General features: G+C 57.4%; 5 protein-coding genes across 5 annotated transcripts; 2 read left to right on the forward strand and 3 right to left on the reverse strand.

Annotated features, from left to right (window-relative positions):
* Window positions 1-412: 412 nt before the first annotated feature.
* Window positions 413-3,424, reverse strand: KVR01_012627 (uncharacterized protein). Its single transcript, XM_044781926.1, has 2 exons — window positions 3,199-3,424; window positions 413-3,129 (listed from the first exon to the last, which is right to left on the reverse strand). The coding sequence occupies exon 2, from the start codon at window positions 2,610-2,612 to the stop codon at window positions 774-776; it is 1,839 nt and encodes a 612-aa protein (XP_044638438.1). The 5' UTR covers window positions 2,613-3,129; window positions 3,199-3,424; the 3' UTR covers window positions 413-773.
* A 286-nt stretch (window positions 3,425-3,710) lies between these two features.
* Window positions 3,711-5,423, reverse strand: KVR01_012644 (uncharacterized protein). The gene is made up of 2 exons (XM_044793953.1): window positions 5,269-5,423; window positions 3,711-5,184 (listed from the first exon to the last, which is right to left on the reverse strand). The coding sequence occupies exon 2, from the start codon at window positions 4,926-4,928 to the stop codon at window positions 3,864-3,866; it is 1,065 nt and encodes a 354-aa protein (XP_044638455.1). The 5' UTR covers window positions 4,929-5,184; window positions 5,269-5,423; the 3' UTR covers window positions 3,711-3,863.
* Window positions 5,424-6,386: 963 nt separating this feature from the next.
* Window positions 6,387-8,035, forward strand: KVR01_012640 (uncharacterized protein). The gene is made up of 3 exons (XM_044789227.1): window positions 6,387-7,030; window positions 7,114-7,187; window positions 7,272-8,035. The coding sequence occupies exons 1-3, from the start codon at window positions 6,852-6,854 to the stop codon at window positions 7,592-7,594; spliced, it is 576 nt and encodes a 191-aa protein (XP_044638451.1). The 5' UTR covers window positions 6,387-6,851; the 3' UTR covers window positions 7,595-8,035.
* Window positions 7,992-10,064, reverse strand: KVR01_012665 (uncharacterized protein; the record flags this gene model as incomplete). Its single annotated transcript, XM_044793083.1, has 5 exons — window positions 7,992-8,095; window positions 8,167-9,475; window positions 9,540-9,645; window positions 9,705-9,765; window positions 9,830-10,064. The coding sequence occupies 5 exons, from the start codon at window positions 10,062-10,064 to the stop codon at window positions 7,992-7,994; spliced, it is 1,815 nt and encodes a 604-aa protein (XP_044638476.1).
* A 3,338-nt stretch (window positions 10,065-13,402) lies between these two features.
* Window positions 13,403-14,475, forward strand: KVR01_012562 (uncharacterized protein; the record flags this gene model as incomplete). Its single annotated transcript, XM_044783585.1, has 3 exons — window positions 13,403-13,444; window positions 13,532-14,438; window positions 14,465-14,475. The coding sequence occupies 3 exons, from the start codon at window positions 13,403-13,405 to the stop codon at window positions 14,473-14,475; spliced, it is 960 nt and encodes a 319-aa protein (XP_044638373.1).
* Window positions 14,476-14,597: the final 122 nt, after the last annotated feature.

Here is a 14,597-nt window from a genome sequence, read left to right on the forward strand (position 1 = left end):
TTGGAGATGCCCACCCCCCCCCCCCACACACACAAGAACTGAGCAAAGCCGAGCGGGGGAACAAAGATTATTATCAACGGAAGGCGAGGTAAGGGCTCTGGCGGGCGGCGACCCAGCATCATCTTGTTCATTACACTGTGGACTGCATGTGATGAACACGCGTACGTATGTATATTGGGTGGGTATAAAGCACGCGTCCAGTCCAGGCATGGCTTGGCTTGCTCGTGCTCCCTCCCCATTGGCGATGGGACACAGTCTAGGAGCTCTCTCCGCGCGGGAGTGAGAGGACTGACTGGTCCTCGTAACGACGGTGCCAGGTCCGGCCGATGGCGGCTGGCCCTTCGAGAGATCGGGAGGGACCATGCAGGTTCTTGTTGCGGTTGTCTTTGTTTTGTTTGGCGCCAAGCGCTTGTGAACAAAATTCGATCCTTGATTTGACATTTTGATATCTACCTAGCCTACCCAGACGCCTTGCTATGAATGCAGAATGCAAAACGCCTGCCCCCTGCCTACCAAAAACCCATCATCGCGTTGCCGCCAGACCGTTGTGTGTCAGGGCTATCAAGTAACTGACGAATGCCCAACCCAACCCAACCCAACCCCCTTTCCTTTCCTGCCTCATGCGCCGGTGTGACTGGCCGTAGTAAAGAGAACGCATGTGCATCTGTGTATGTATATATACGGATCACCCCCAGCAGTGAGCAGAAAACAAAGACGAAAAAAGAAAAAGATCCAACGGCAAGAAAGGTGAGCACCTCTCCGCATCCCCCCCCCTAGAGCTCCCTCGCCTTCATCCAGGCGGTGGTGCCGATGCCGAGGTTGAGGCCGTTCTCGGCCCACCAGCGGCGGACCTCGGTCTGGTCGCCGAGGGCGTCCTCGAGCGACTCCTCAATGTCCATCATGCGGTACTCGACCTTCTTGGCGCGGCGGCCGTCCATGCCGGGCAGCTCGCCGTGGGCGTAGCGCAGCCACCAGTCGAGGACGCCGGTGTGCGAGTAGAGCGTGGGCTCGGTGAGGATGGAGCAGTCGAAGCTGAGCTTGTCGTCGCCCTTGAGCCCGCGCCACAGCTCCAGGACCGCGACGCGCCCGTACCGCGAGGCCACCTTGCACACCTGCTCCTCGTGGCCGAAGGTGATGCCCGACCCCTCCCACCAGCGGATGGCGTCCAGCTGGCCGTACTGGGCGGCGGCCAGGATGGACTTGCCCGGCTTCAGGGAGATGTCGGCCGGGTTCTGCAGGTAGGCCTCGCGCCACCACTCGAGCACGTGGATGTAGCCGCGGGCCGAGGCCTGCTCGAGGGCGGCGGCGGTGTACTTGAGGGGCAGGCCGGAGCGGCGCCACCACTCGAGGACGTGGACGTAGCCGTTCTGGCTGGCGACGTCGACGGCCTCGTTGTCGTACTGCTTCTGCAGGAAGGAGGGGCTGCGGGCCCACCAGTCGAGGATCTCGATGCGGCCGTAGTAGGCCGAGGCCTTTGTGGGGATGGTCTTGCCGTCGAAGCACTTGAACATGTGGGGGCAGTTGGCCTCGACGTAGCCGAGGACGTCGGCGAGGGTGAACTTGAAGATGAGCTTGATGGCGAGGGCGCTGAGCTCGCGGAACGAGTCGGGGGCCTCGGACAGCTTCTTGCAGATGGCGCCGGGGCTCGCGCCCAGGATGGTCCACTCGAGCTCGTGCTGGTAGACGGACAGCGGGTCCTGGGGGTCGCGCGGCTCGAGGCGCCAGCCCAGGTGCGTGGGCACGGGGAGGCTGGTGTAGACGCCGCAGGCCTGGGCCAGCTCCCAGTCGCCCGTGTGCTCGAAGATGATGCTCCACAGCTCGGCGGGGAGGGTGGCGGTGGGCCTCTTGTTCTTGCTGCTGTTGTTGGCGACGACGAGCCCCTGGGTGGCGGCGTCGACGTCGTGGCCCAGCGACAGGAGGTCGGCCTGGTTCTTGATGGTGGTGACGAGCTCGTTGAGGGCGCCCCACTTGGCGACCCTCCTGGGCACGCCGTGGTGCTCGGGCCCGTCGTAGGACCAGAGGATGGGCTGCAGGACCCTGACCCACTGCCACCTGCGGTGCAGCTTGCCCATCTGCTTCCTGGTGACGGGGTTCTCCCACATGTGGGTGGACATGCCGGGGACCATGAGGATCCTCTTGGAGGCGTCCCAGCTGCGCAGGACCTCGAGCAGCAGGGTGTCTGCCAGGCCGCCCATCATCTTGGCCAGGTTGTCGGCGTCGATGGGGGCCAGGACCAGCAGGTCGGCCCACTCGACCAGCTCGAAGGCGCGGTAGTGCAGGTCGTCGACCTCGCGGGAGCAGCCGTCGCCCTTGTTGCTGAAGGACTTGTTCTGGTAGCACACGATCTCCTGGGCGAGGCGGTGGGTCATGTCGTCGACGATGGCGCGGACGACGATCTGGGACTCCTTGGAGAGCCTGACGGCCAGCGTCTGGGCCCAGGCGACGTCCTTGGGCCCGTTGGCGGCGATGAGGAGCTTGAGCTTGCGGGGGCGCTGCATCTCGTTTATGGAGACGGCCGAGGAGAGCCTGCCGAGGCCTCGGGGGATGACGGGCGGCCTGGGTGGGGGCTCGTCTGCTGGGGCAGAGGCGTCTGCCGCCGGGGAGGAGGCCATCGTGGGCTGCGGTGCGAGTGTTGGGCAGCTGGGAAGGACGAGAAACGTATTCGGGTCGGGACAGGTCAGGCGCGGTCGAGGTGGGAGGTGGGTGGGACGAGGAACGAGTTGTAGGGCAAAGTAGACTAGAGGAGGACGTTGATTTAATCTGCAGGTAGTGACGAGGAGGCGGTCAATGTGGGTATTTCTTTTTGTATCGGGCCTGACATCAGACGTGGATGCGCATGGGCTGGCAGTGGGGAGGCCCGGAATGTTGGAGTGGGGAGCCAACGACAAGCTTGGCAAGGCGTGGGTTTGGAAAGTTGGGACGGCGACGGCGACGGCTGGGCACTGGGCTGGGCTAACTGGACCCCTTATTCGAGCCCGAGGGGCATTCGGGTGCGTCTGGACGCGGCAGAGGTGGGTATGCCGGATCGAGTCGGGTTCGAGTCGAGAACAGCACGGCAGAGTGCAGCAGATGTGTGGGGCCCGGTTTTGTCGCGTTCAGGGACAAGGCCGTGTTTGGGGGAGGTCGACTCTGGGTCGGTCAGTCAGTCAGTCAGTCAGTCGGTGAGTGAGTGAGGGTCGCAGTAGCAGGCAGCCAGACAGATAAGTAGTCAACCAGTCAATGAAGTTGCTGTGTGTCCAGATGAGTCAAGACAAACGGTGAGGTTGAAATATCCAGTCGAGAATGGTTCGAGTGAGTGGTTTGGAGTAGTTGCAGGTTTCGGCCAATCAAGCCTGGTCAATTAAGGCGATTCTATGCGGAGATCTGGGCAGTGGGCAGACAGTCAGCCAGCCCCACCGCCCTTTGGACCGCCCTTTGCAGTGGCCGCCTTATCATCATGATGAACCATGAACCATGCATGCACCTTGCAACCAGTTGGCGCAACTATTCCTCCTTCTCATCCTTCTCCTCCTCCACCATTGACACATTGTACATACACTAGCCCACTCCCTCACAGCTTAGCCCTTGGCATGACCAAGGCCAGGGCAGGTCTACTGCCAGATGTCGTAGCCATGACATTTCTGCCTCACCTGTTCTGGCCCATATGCGCCATGCCCTGCAGCACCTTGCCCAAGAGGGGGATCATGTGATTATATCTGTCACCCAGCCCGGCTCTTGACACATTCCATCAGGTTCCCATATTCTTGTCGTCAACAAATGACACTGACACAAGATATATATACATACACTTATATAGATATGTGTATATATATACTGTCCACATCAGACTATATATATATACTTAAGTAGTTACACCCCACAGCCTACACCACCGACTTGAAGCCGTACTTCTCGGACTGCAGCTGCGTCGACGCCCCAACAGCCGCGTTGCTCCCGCTGGCGATGGCCGTCGGCACCACCTTGTTGGGCGTCATGCAGTCCCCCGCCGCAAACACCCCTCGCACGCTGGTCTGGTGGAACGGCGCCTCGGCCACGATGTCCCCCAGCGCGCTCGTCGCGAGCCCCAGCTGCCCGACAAACGGGCCCCCGGGCACCGTCAGCGGCTGGTTGACCAGGAAGTTCTCCATCCTGCTGGTCCCGTCCTCAAACTCCACCCTGACACTCTTCACTTCCTCCCCCCCCTTCACCTCCTCCTCCTCCTCCCCCTCCCCTCCCCCTCCCCCCACGCCCACGAGCCGCCTGATCCTCCGCGCCTCCACCGTCCACCGGGCCTGCCTCCGCGCCGCCGCCTTGAGCCCGGACGCCAGCGCCTTGTCCCCGTGGGCGTACAGCGTCACCCCCTCCGCCAGCTGCGCCGCGTTGGCCGCCGCGTGCACCGCCACCATGACCATCACGCCCGCGGGGAGCGCCACGGGCGCGACGGCCAGGACCCCCGCCGACGCCGCGCCCCGGTCCTCGTAGCCCTTGCAGAACAGGCAGTGGAAGATGCGCGTGCCCCAGAGCGCCGCGAACCCCTCGACCCGCGGGAGCACGTCCGCCGACCCCACGGCCAGGAGGAGCTTGCGCGCCCGCCACGTCCTGGTGGCGGTGCTGGTGCTGGTGCCTCCTCCCCCTTGTGGCTCGCTGCCGTCCCCGCTGGTGGTGATGACAAAGTGCGCGTCGCCCTTCTTCTGCACCCGCGCCACCGCGGCGTCCTGGAACTCGACCAGCCCCCCGTACCGCGCCGCGATCCCCTCCCTCGCCTCGCGCCGGAACTCGGCCGGGTCCTTGCCCTCCAGGCTCGGCACCATGTGCATCTCCCTCGACATCCAGTTGCGGTACCGCCCCGAGTCGAACACCACCGCCGTGTGCAGCTGCCGTGCCAGCGTGGCTGCCGCCGTGAGCCCTGCCGGCCCGCCGCCGATGATGGCGACGTCGTAGAATGTCATTGTCGTTGCTGTTGTTGTTGTGAAGTGGAAAGGTGGGGATTTAGCACAGGGAGAGAGGGAGTGTGTGGCACTTTGCTTGTGTAGGCGCCAGGCGGACCAATATATGCGGTACGGCAAGTAGGTGCAGCCAGCCAGCCACCTGGCTTTGGTCGTAGACAGTCCAAGTCGGTCACGATTCTGAGGAATCACGATGCGTGGGTTTCAGTCAATAGTGACTGACGTGACTTGTTCTGAAAATTTGTCCCGAGCAGTCATGCTATGTACTGTGGGTCAGGTTTGCATGCGGGCATGAGACGTCCACGGGCGTTGACCGCGCTCGGGGGGGGGGGGGGACGCATACGGCAGAGCCCAGGGTATCTAGGTAAGAAGACAGACGACAACAAACTTGAATGTTTCCTCTGGTACGTGTTGATTAGGTTACCCGAGACGCACTGGCACTTGTTAGACCCGAGTTCTCAGCACAACAGTTAGCACAAGATTTTAGATGTTGTCAAGTTCATATTCTCTTCGAGGATATGTAGTAGAACATGCATCTGACTGGAAAACTTCCAGCGAGAGATTCACCGCTGTCATTGGTGAGTTGAGAACCCCTGGGAAAACTTTGTTCTGCAGTACACACTGGCAGCGTCTGTTCCCTTCACCCGGTCACCGGCTCCCGAGTAAGCGACCGACCGATGATGAGCCGAGTGGATACAGGCATTCAAGTATTCTTGTGCTGCAGATTAACTAGACGACCGCCCATTTCATCACCGGCGCCACTTTCCTTACTTCTGAGAGTGGGACACGGAAGCTCAGAGGAGATTGGAGGCCGAGAGCTATTATCAATTGCTAATGTAGGTGGTCAGGGAATATCGGAACATTGTTGTCCCTTGGTCTCGTCTTGCAGTGTGACACCATGAGCCCGGTAACGGGCACATTCGCAAAAATACCAGGAATGGTGCCTTTCTTTTCTCAAGGTTCACCATATCAAGTCCTATGAGCATAGCTAGGGTCAAGTTCACCAACTCGATAGACGAGTGCCGTGATGGCTGGCCTTGGCCGACAGGACCTGCATGCCTACCATCAGCATAAAATGTGTCTGGGTAGAGGTAGGAAGGTCGCACAAGTCAAGTATGACCAGGCAATTGCAAAGAGCTGGATCACGAAAGCTTCAATGTTTGGAATTCACTAGCGAAGCCCACAGCAGGACTCTAGCGTTTCGTTATTCAGCGTGAATGGTCTCAATGTTGCTGGTATAGTCTGGCATTACGTACGACTCATGCACCTTTTCAAAGCATCTCGCAATGCGCTTATTAATCCCCTTAAATGCGAATAGCGCGAGCTGACAAAAACCCTCGGGCACGCCTACACGCATTGGTCAGTCGTCATGGTGGGGCAATTGTCAGTGCGGCTAGTTAGGCGACCTTAAGTTAACCACATGATATTAAAATCAGAGGCATCTATGTATCAGAGCATCGGCTTGGTCCCATGCATGGACTGAATGAACTTGAAATACACGACTGGCCGTGACACTCGAACTTTCTCTTGAGAGAGACGCTTATTAAAAATAATACACCTATTTTTTGGAGAACGGAAATTCGCGCACCCTCAATCGGAAGGCGCGCACCCATCTGCTGACTAAGAAGTACTCTATACAGACTTCTTCTTCCACGAAAGGGCCGGCTGGGGCGAAGGGGGCGAGCCCCGGAGCGCGAAGCATAGCGGAGGGTCGTGAGTAGGGCCGGTAGGCACGACCCGAGTTCCCAGAGGACCAACCCGCCCTGTTTGTGGCCTCTAAAATCGCGAAGAACACTTATTTGTTGAAGTCGTGAGGACTTTGAGGTTCTGTGCTCTGATTGGCTGAATAGTAGGGAGGGTGCGCGCCTTCCGATTCTGGGTGCGCGAATTTCCGTTCTCATTTTTTGTACCCCATATCCCACGACAATGACGGACCAATTCGCTTTCACGTACCCGTCGCCTCTCGCCGGCTACGAGAGTGAGCCCCCGCTGTCGGAAGAGACATCCGAGGACGGCAAGAGCCTGAGGAATCCCCAGACCGGAATCCTCAGCAAGGCATATGAGGCCTTCGTCGACCCGATAGACAAGGGCAGGAGGGGCGGGTTGTGAGTATTCCCACCAGGACATCGTGGCATTCATCAAGTAGCCAATCGACGATCCAACAGGCTGACTTTGGCCCGACACACAGCGACATCCACATCTACTACATGCAGTCACAGCTAGAGTACGCCCGCCAGCTATACGACAGGATCAGACGGGAGTGTATGTGTCTTTTCCTCCACCCTTACCGGAACAGACCAGCAGTAGATACGCTCCAGATACTGATAGCATCCGCAACACCGGCAGTCCCCGAGCTCCGCATCTACCGCTTCTGGGAGAAGCCGGTCGGCCCCCACCCCTACGCCATGTTCGAGGTGAACCTCTTCACGCCCGCGCAGTTCGGCGCCTTCGTCCCCTGGCTGGTCATCTGGAGGGGCCCGCTGTCGGCGCTGGTCCACCCGAACACGGCCCCCGAGGAGGGGGTCGGCGAGTGGGAGACGGAGCTGCGCGACCACACGCAGAGGGCGACGTGGCTGGGCGACAAGGTCCCGCTGGACCTGAGCCTGTTCTATGCTGCGATGAGGAAGAAGGAGGCCGAGGAGAAGAAGGGTGCGGAGAGTGCTGCGTGAGAGGGGGGGGGGTGTTTGTGTGTCGGGGTCTCGGGCTGGAAATTCCACCCTTCTACGGCGTCGTTCTGCGCTGACCAGCTTGAAGCTGCCCGGTGCGATTCTGGGTCGGGTTTTAATCATCGCCGACACGGATGTAATAGTAATCGATTCGAATGATAGAAAGTGGCCGTTCTGGTGGTTCCTTGATGTGGCTTGTGGCCTGATCTTACCAGTGCTCTGCGAGCTGGTCGCCTTGGTTGTTCCGGGATGAAGAGAACAAATTGCAGAGAGACTTGGCCCTCTAATACTTGTGAGAGCCGCGGAGAATTGAATTCCAATCGTGAATCAGGCTGGAATACTATGTTATTGAATCTATGAGCTCTAACCAACCCTGCTTTTGCAGTTGAAATCTCACAGATTAGTCTCTATACTGCCCCTGTGGAATGTATTGCCAATTGGAAATGTAGGCCGGCGTGTCCCCTTCTCCTCCATTAGTCGTACAATAAACACCGAGAATGACCCCTTATGCTATGTCAGTGACTGTCCTCCCTGAACATGAATGTCGCAGGGGATCAACCAGAAAGGGGGCTTACCTGTGAAACCCCAGCTGACAGCATCGCTCGACGACGTCACCAGGGTCTGCATCAGCGACTGTGCACCAGCCGGGCCGACGGAGAAGGCGTAATGCGTCATGTTGACCGCCCTGATCTCCAAGCTGAGCGGCCTGCCCTGCCACGCGCGGGGCACCGGGGCAACCACCGCCTGGGGAACCGGCACGGACGAGATGCCCCTGAACCGGACCTGTGGTATGAGCTCGGCGGGGTCCGGGTCGTCGTCCTCGCCAGCCTGCTGCTGCTGCTGCCGCCCCGCAGGCCCGGACGCCGCCCCGGGGAAGGCAGCCCGGGCCGTGCTCTCGCCCGCGGGCAGCAGGACCACGCCGATGTCGAGGTGGTGGTTCTGCGTGAGGAACACCGACACGCCCGCCTCCTCGCCGGCCCGCGCCGGCGCGTAGTCGAGGTCGACGCGGTACGTGAACAGCGTGTCCTGCTGCCGGCGCCCGACAAAAGTCTGCCCGCCGAGGTCCGGGCCGGCGTAGTTGCCGTCCAGGGCGGTCAGGTTGAGCCGGGACGGGCTCAGGCGCAGGGTGTTTGGGTGCCCCTCCGGGGAGACGGCGAACGAGTTCGGGTCCGGATACCGCCAGTGGGTGAAGTGGGCGGGCAGCCCCGACCCCGGGGCGAAGTCGACGTCGTCGCCCTCGTCGACGAAGGGCCCCGGGCCGCCCAGGTCCTTGTTCTCCGGCGGCAGGGCCCACCCGCTCACCTGCCCGCTTATGTTTGTCCAGACGGGGAACTCGCCCTCCTCCCACGCCACTGCTGTCATGACCGTCTCGCGCCCCATCGGGTAGTATGTGTCCCCCGGGCCGGAGCGCGTCGACAGCGCGACGCCCCACCAGTTGCCGCCCTGGTCCTGGAACAGGTCCGCGTGGCCGACGGTCTGGAAGTAGCTCGTGGTGTTGGCGTTGGTCAGCACCGGGTTGGCGGGGGCCGGCTCGTACGGCCCGAGGAGGCCCCTCGACCGCGCCATCGTCACCATGTGGAGCATCCCCGTGCCGCCCTCGGCGACGAGCAGGTAGTACCACCCGTCCTTGCGGTAGAGGTGGGGGCCCTCGGGCGCCAGACCCCCCGTGCCGTTCCACAGGTTGTGCCACTCGCCGACCTCGCCCGTCTCGAGGTCCGCCTCTGCGATCTCGAGCGCCGGGTACACCTTGAAGGCGTGCGAGCCGACGATGTACGTCTTGCCGTCGTCGTCCCAGAACGGCTCGGTGTCGTAGCCCTCGAACTTGAAGTGGACTGCGTTCGTCCATGATGACGGCTCGTACATGTCTGTCGACTTGAAGATGATCTACAGGCCGGGGGGTTAGTCCAGCGCTCGGTTATATGTCAGCGAGGTCTTCACATGGACCCACGTTGTCCCACCGAGTAGCATCATCTGCGGCTCGGTCGTCTTCCACAAGCGTCGTCACGAGCCAGAATGTGTCATCGCGGTATCTCAGAGTTGGCGCCCAGATTCCGCTGCAATAAAAAGTTAATGCCGAAGAGTCATCTGGCCAAAGGGCTGCCCGAATGCTTACGCCGTAGACCTGTTGGTGTAAGCCAGCTCCGGGAGCTGTTCCTCCCTATTGAGAACATGTGCTGATAGACGAGTTAGGTGTGAATGTTTCTGGGTTGAGAAGCAGGAACTGGAGCGTGAGCGTACCTATTAACTTCCAATTTTGGAGGTCTTTACTTGCATGAATGGGAATACCAGGGAATGCATTAAAGCTGGATGATGCACAGAAGAATGTGTTGTCCCACTCAGGGACAAATATGCAACTAGGATCGGGATGAAACCCCGGTAATATTGGGTTATTGAAGGTGGAATTCTCAGCCTCTGCCAGGCCTGACAGTAACGCCACCAAAAGGTAGCACAAACTCTTTGCGAATCGAGGCATCTTCAGTGGCCCTCTGTCATTTACGGGTTGGACTGTGGCAGACTGCTTGTTTACTCTTAAGGCTTTATAGTGTTGATTTATCCAGAACTTGTTCCATGCGTCTGTCCGCTAGATCGTCATTCCCCGCATCCATGAGCCTTCTGGAATCCCGGGTAAATGTCGAGTACCATTATCCACAATGTTTGTTCGTGTACTGCGTGAGGGGATTGCGGGGACTTTGGTTTTCGTATGCCGGTGACAATTGAGCCGAGGCGCTATCTCAAAAGCAGAATTGATGCAGCAAGATGCTTGGCCTACAGAATGCGGGTAGAGATTCCACGTTCGCGACATCTCAGTGCTGGACAAAAAAAACATAAGAAAGCGGTTTGGTATTCTATCTAGTTGGGTGCCCACGTATGTGTTAACCACTCTAAACCGTTAATCTGCATTGAAAACACTTACTGGTTTTAAACTGCTTCCTGGCTTTGAACCGTTCCGAGGAATAAACGGTCATATTTCCCCTTACTTGCCTGCACAGTTTGACTACTTCTAACGATAATGGAGCGATAAACACACCGTTTGAAGCTTCCCGGCCTGGCCGGTATCAAAGTTGGTTGATTGGTGTAGTGGCTGTTGTGTGTAGGAAAGGAAGGATGTGGCCGAGGGGCTTCAGCCTTCCTTCTGGCTATGGGCTACCGGTGTCGGCCACGTGACCGTGACTATCTACATCTATTATCTACGTCTATGATGAACTAGCCATTCCACAGATCCTCCACTTGAGAAAACCAAGCGCGTGCATAATGACTGCATCAGCCCGAATTTCACGCAATAATTATGAATGTGGTGATTCGTACCGGTAAATCGGAGGATACACCGATACAAGCTGGGCCAACTGCAGCTGCCGCTGCTTATCCTCTATTCTAATCAAGCTGGTATTGTTTTCCCGTCATTCAGCAAAGAACGTTCTATTGTCTGCCAATTCAATGTTGTCTCCGTCGACGAACCTATACTGTATGACACCCTGTTATGTGTTTGGCGGAGCGCTTTCAAAGTTGCTACCATTGATGTTCATGCCTTTAAAGTCTCCTGGAAGCCACGTTGCTTCACGAAATTAGAATGCTTTGTGTGGTGTCTCATAATTTTGGCTGTCAGATGGTGAGTGATCCTGAATTCTGGCATGGTCGGTAATGTTAGCCCCTTGTTTGAAGCCCATCTCTTCGATAACAAATGCTTCTGAACTGGGCATCACCACGGATCCAAAAGGTTTTAGGGGGGCTCGTGTTGCGTCATAATTCCCTTACCCGTCACGAGCACACTATTGCCCCGCTCCACTAAGTCCACACTATCCTTATAATGCTCCTGCCTTAAAATTAATATAAATACAGAAATCAGAGCAGCTATAAATAAGAAATACGATAAATCTTGAGCGTAGATAAAGCTGGCTTCGCATACGTGTATTCAGTGTATGAACATTGTGCTCAAAACTACTTAGAAAAAATGAGGAAAGAGTCTCTATTATAATAATGGTTGTAAGGGCTAGGATAAAATAGAGTTCTGCTGAAACCAAGACTTTGGGGTTTGCCTCTGTACCTGTACTCCGTCCGTACCCCGCTGGCGTTCGGCCGAGCCCCTCCCAGCTGATGCCGGCACTTCCTTTGAATCCATTCTCAATCCCCAGCTGCCACTTTGGTTTTACCTTTACGGTCCGAGGACGACAATGTCTAGCATCGTCGTCAAAACTGGCAGTAGTAGCTCTGACAAGCAGTTTAAATGCTCAGTCTGTGGCAAGGTATTCCAGCGCAACGAGCATTGCATTCGACACAAGAGAAGCCACACCAACGAGAGGCCATTCACGTGCCAGTTCTGCCATAAGACTTATGCTCGGAAGTACGCATTCATCCGTCTACAGAGGCACTCTCTCCATCTCGTCTGGACTTCTATGGCACGAAAACTAACATCGACTTCAAGAGACCTCGTGAAACGGCATGAAAAGACGCTTCACGCACAACAATATGAGTCCCTTCAAAATTCGATGGGTCAATCCCGACAGCAGGAGCAGGCACAGACACTGCTCGAAGACTTCCATGCTGGCGATACCGATAATGCCATCTCGAATGCGCCTATGAAATTGACCGAAGGAGACCTGCAAGAAGACTTCTGTGGCGACGACATGCTCTACTCAAGCCCCTGTCGCGAATCCGAAGCCTCCGGAAACATTGAACCTTTCTCAGTCGACCCGGCCTTACTTGCTTCCCTCGACATGCTGAACCCTGTTCTCGAGCCTTTGCATTCCCCAGCCTTTTCTCACATAGATCTAACACTGGACGCCCAAGAGGATCAAAATGCTCTTCTGCAGGTCTCATCCACTGCCGATCATACGTCGGCAAACGATACATTTGGACTCGTGAATAGCCCTTTGGGGGATGCGGATATTCTGCCACCCCGAGGAGATGCAAGACCACCCACAGCAGCTCTAAATGAGCACTCCGGATCAACACTTACGAGACCACAGAAACGTAAATGTCAGTGGCTCGCCCAGCAGGACGAGGCCAGCAAGGAATATGACCATCACGAACTACAGCTGGAGAATGGATCGATTGGTGTGATGCGCAACGACTTGGACTCAAGTAGGCCAAGCAAACCGACGCCGGGCTTAAGCGAAGTAGTGGATGAACCACTCCCTCTGGGAATTTTCGAAGGCAGTGGGTTTCCCCTCTTAGATCTATCTTTGATGTCACCAGCCGGCAACAGCTTTGCTTTGCGAGAGACATCTTTTGGAATAGGTGCAGGTACAGACGACTTTACGGCCACAGTCAGTCCAGACGTGGCGCGGGCACGAGATTGCTCCACGCATCGCGGTTTGCCGCGTGTCCTGAAAGAGAAGACCAACGATGTTCCCCATAATGTTGTCGACGTCGACGACGCTTCTTATGAGGCCATTCGGGATGATGTTCAGAATCGCTCACACGGCACTCTTCATCTCGAGGCAGTTCTCTTCCGAAAAGACCTCTCTCGCTTCTTGAAGTGCTATTTTGATCATTTCCACCGCCACCTGCCAATCATACACACTCCATCTCTGGCCCTGACCAAATGCCCAAGCCCACTGATCCTGGCCATAAGTTGTATCGGTGCCCTCTATCGCTTCGACAGACGCCGCGCCATGAGACTTTACAACTTGGCCGTCAATTTATTGAAAATGGTAGGCCTCGTGCCAGCTAGGCTACTTAGTCGTTGTGTATTATTAATCGAGTTCTCATAGTGCCAACAGTCCCCCCCTTCCCGAAAGTCAGGGACCCTGGCCCCTTTGTGGGTTGCCCAGGTAGACACCCTATTGAACTTTTTCGCCTTCCTCTCTGGCAATGTCGACCTCGCCGCTGCCCGTTTTGAACGCCTTGGTTCATGTATGATGGTCAGTACAGCCCACCCCTCCTCTCACTAAACACATCATGCATCCAGCTACTAGCTGACGCTGATGGTGTATTTGGCAGGACTATCCGCTTCGACGACTATCAATCGGCCGAGCCAGTGCCACATGCACCTCGAGAGACCTGACGTGGCCGGAGTGGATAGAAAGAGAGTCCCAGAAAAGGACACTCTGCGCAACCCACTTCCTGAGTAACCTCCTCATGGTAATTTACGACATGTCGCCGGGATTCCTGAAACCCGAGGACCTCGAGTTTGAGATGCCGGACGAGGAAAGGCTGTGGAACGCGAGGACCGAAGGAGAGTGGCACCAGCTCCGGAGCGAGCGTGTGATCCGCAACCCGCGGATTTTGGGGTCCGTTCTGGCCGATGTCATGTCCGCAGAAGGAGCCGCTGCTGGGGACTGTGTCGGCGAGGAAAATCGTTATGATATCAGCGCGTTCACGGCCCTTTTCATTATGCACGCCGTGAGCACCCACTTGTGGATGAGCATCCGCTGTGCGCGGTCGATGGCGCCACATGCCGACCCTTTCGCTGGGGCCCTGGGAGGCTCCGAGCTGCGGCGTCTCGTGTTGTCGAATGGCATGGCGATACTCAGTCGGTGCCACAGGGTGCTGTCCGGTGGCGGCCGCGAGGCTGAGAACCAAGACGACGCAGCAGCCTGGGACCACCCGGCCGGCCCACTGCTGTTCAACTGCCACGGAGTCCTCCGGATTGCATGCTCGCGACTGTTGACGTCGTCATACCAGCCATTCCAGCACTTAACTCTGATTACAAACGCGGCGGGGAGCACCGATGAGGCCGCGGAGGCGTACGCGGCGAGCCCTCAGGAACGCAACGACTTCTTCACAAAGGTCATCTCGATGGCCTGCCAGAGCTTCCTGACCCCCGTCCAGGCAGGACATATGCTCGTAAGGAAGACGGCGGCCCTTTCGTGGGGCGTTGAGCACGCAGTCGCGGGATGGGACAGCGGTGAGTCTGCCGAAACGTACTCCTAGTAGACGTTTGATTAGTGATTTCCTTGTATTCGAGGCAATTTCAAGTATTAGATTCATTGCATACGACCAGTCCAATAGCTCTTTGATTTTACCCGGCTAATATATACTCTATCAGCGTTGTTTGTCACGAAAT

The sequence above is a fragment of the Diaporthe batatas genome, assembly GCF_019321695.1.
Source record: "Diaporthe batatas strain CRI 302-4 chromosome Unknown Contig00020, whole genome shotgun sequence".
Taxonomy (NCBI): Eukaryota; Fungi; Ascomycota; class Sordariomycetes; order Diaporthales; family Diaporthaceae; genus Diaporthe; species Diaporthe batatas.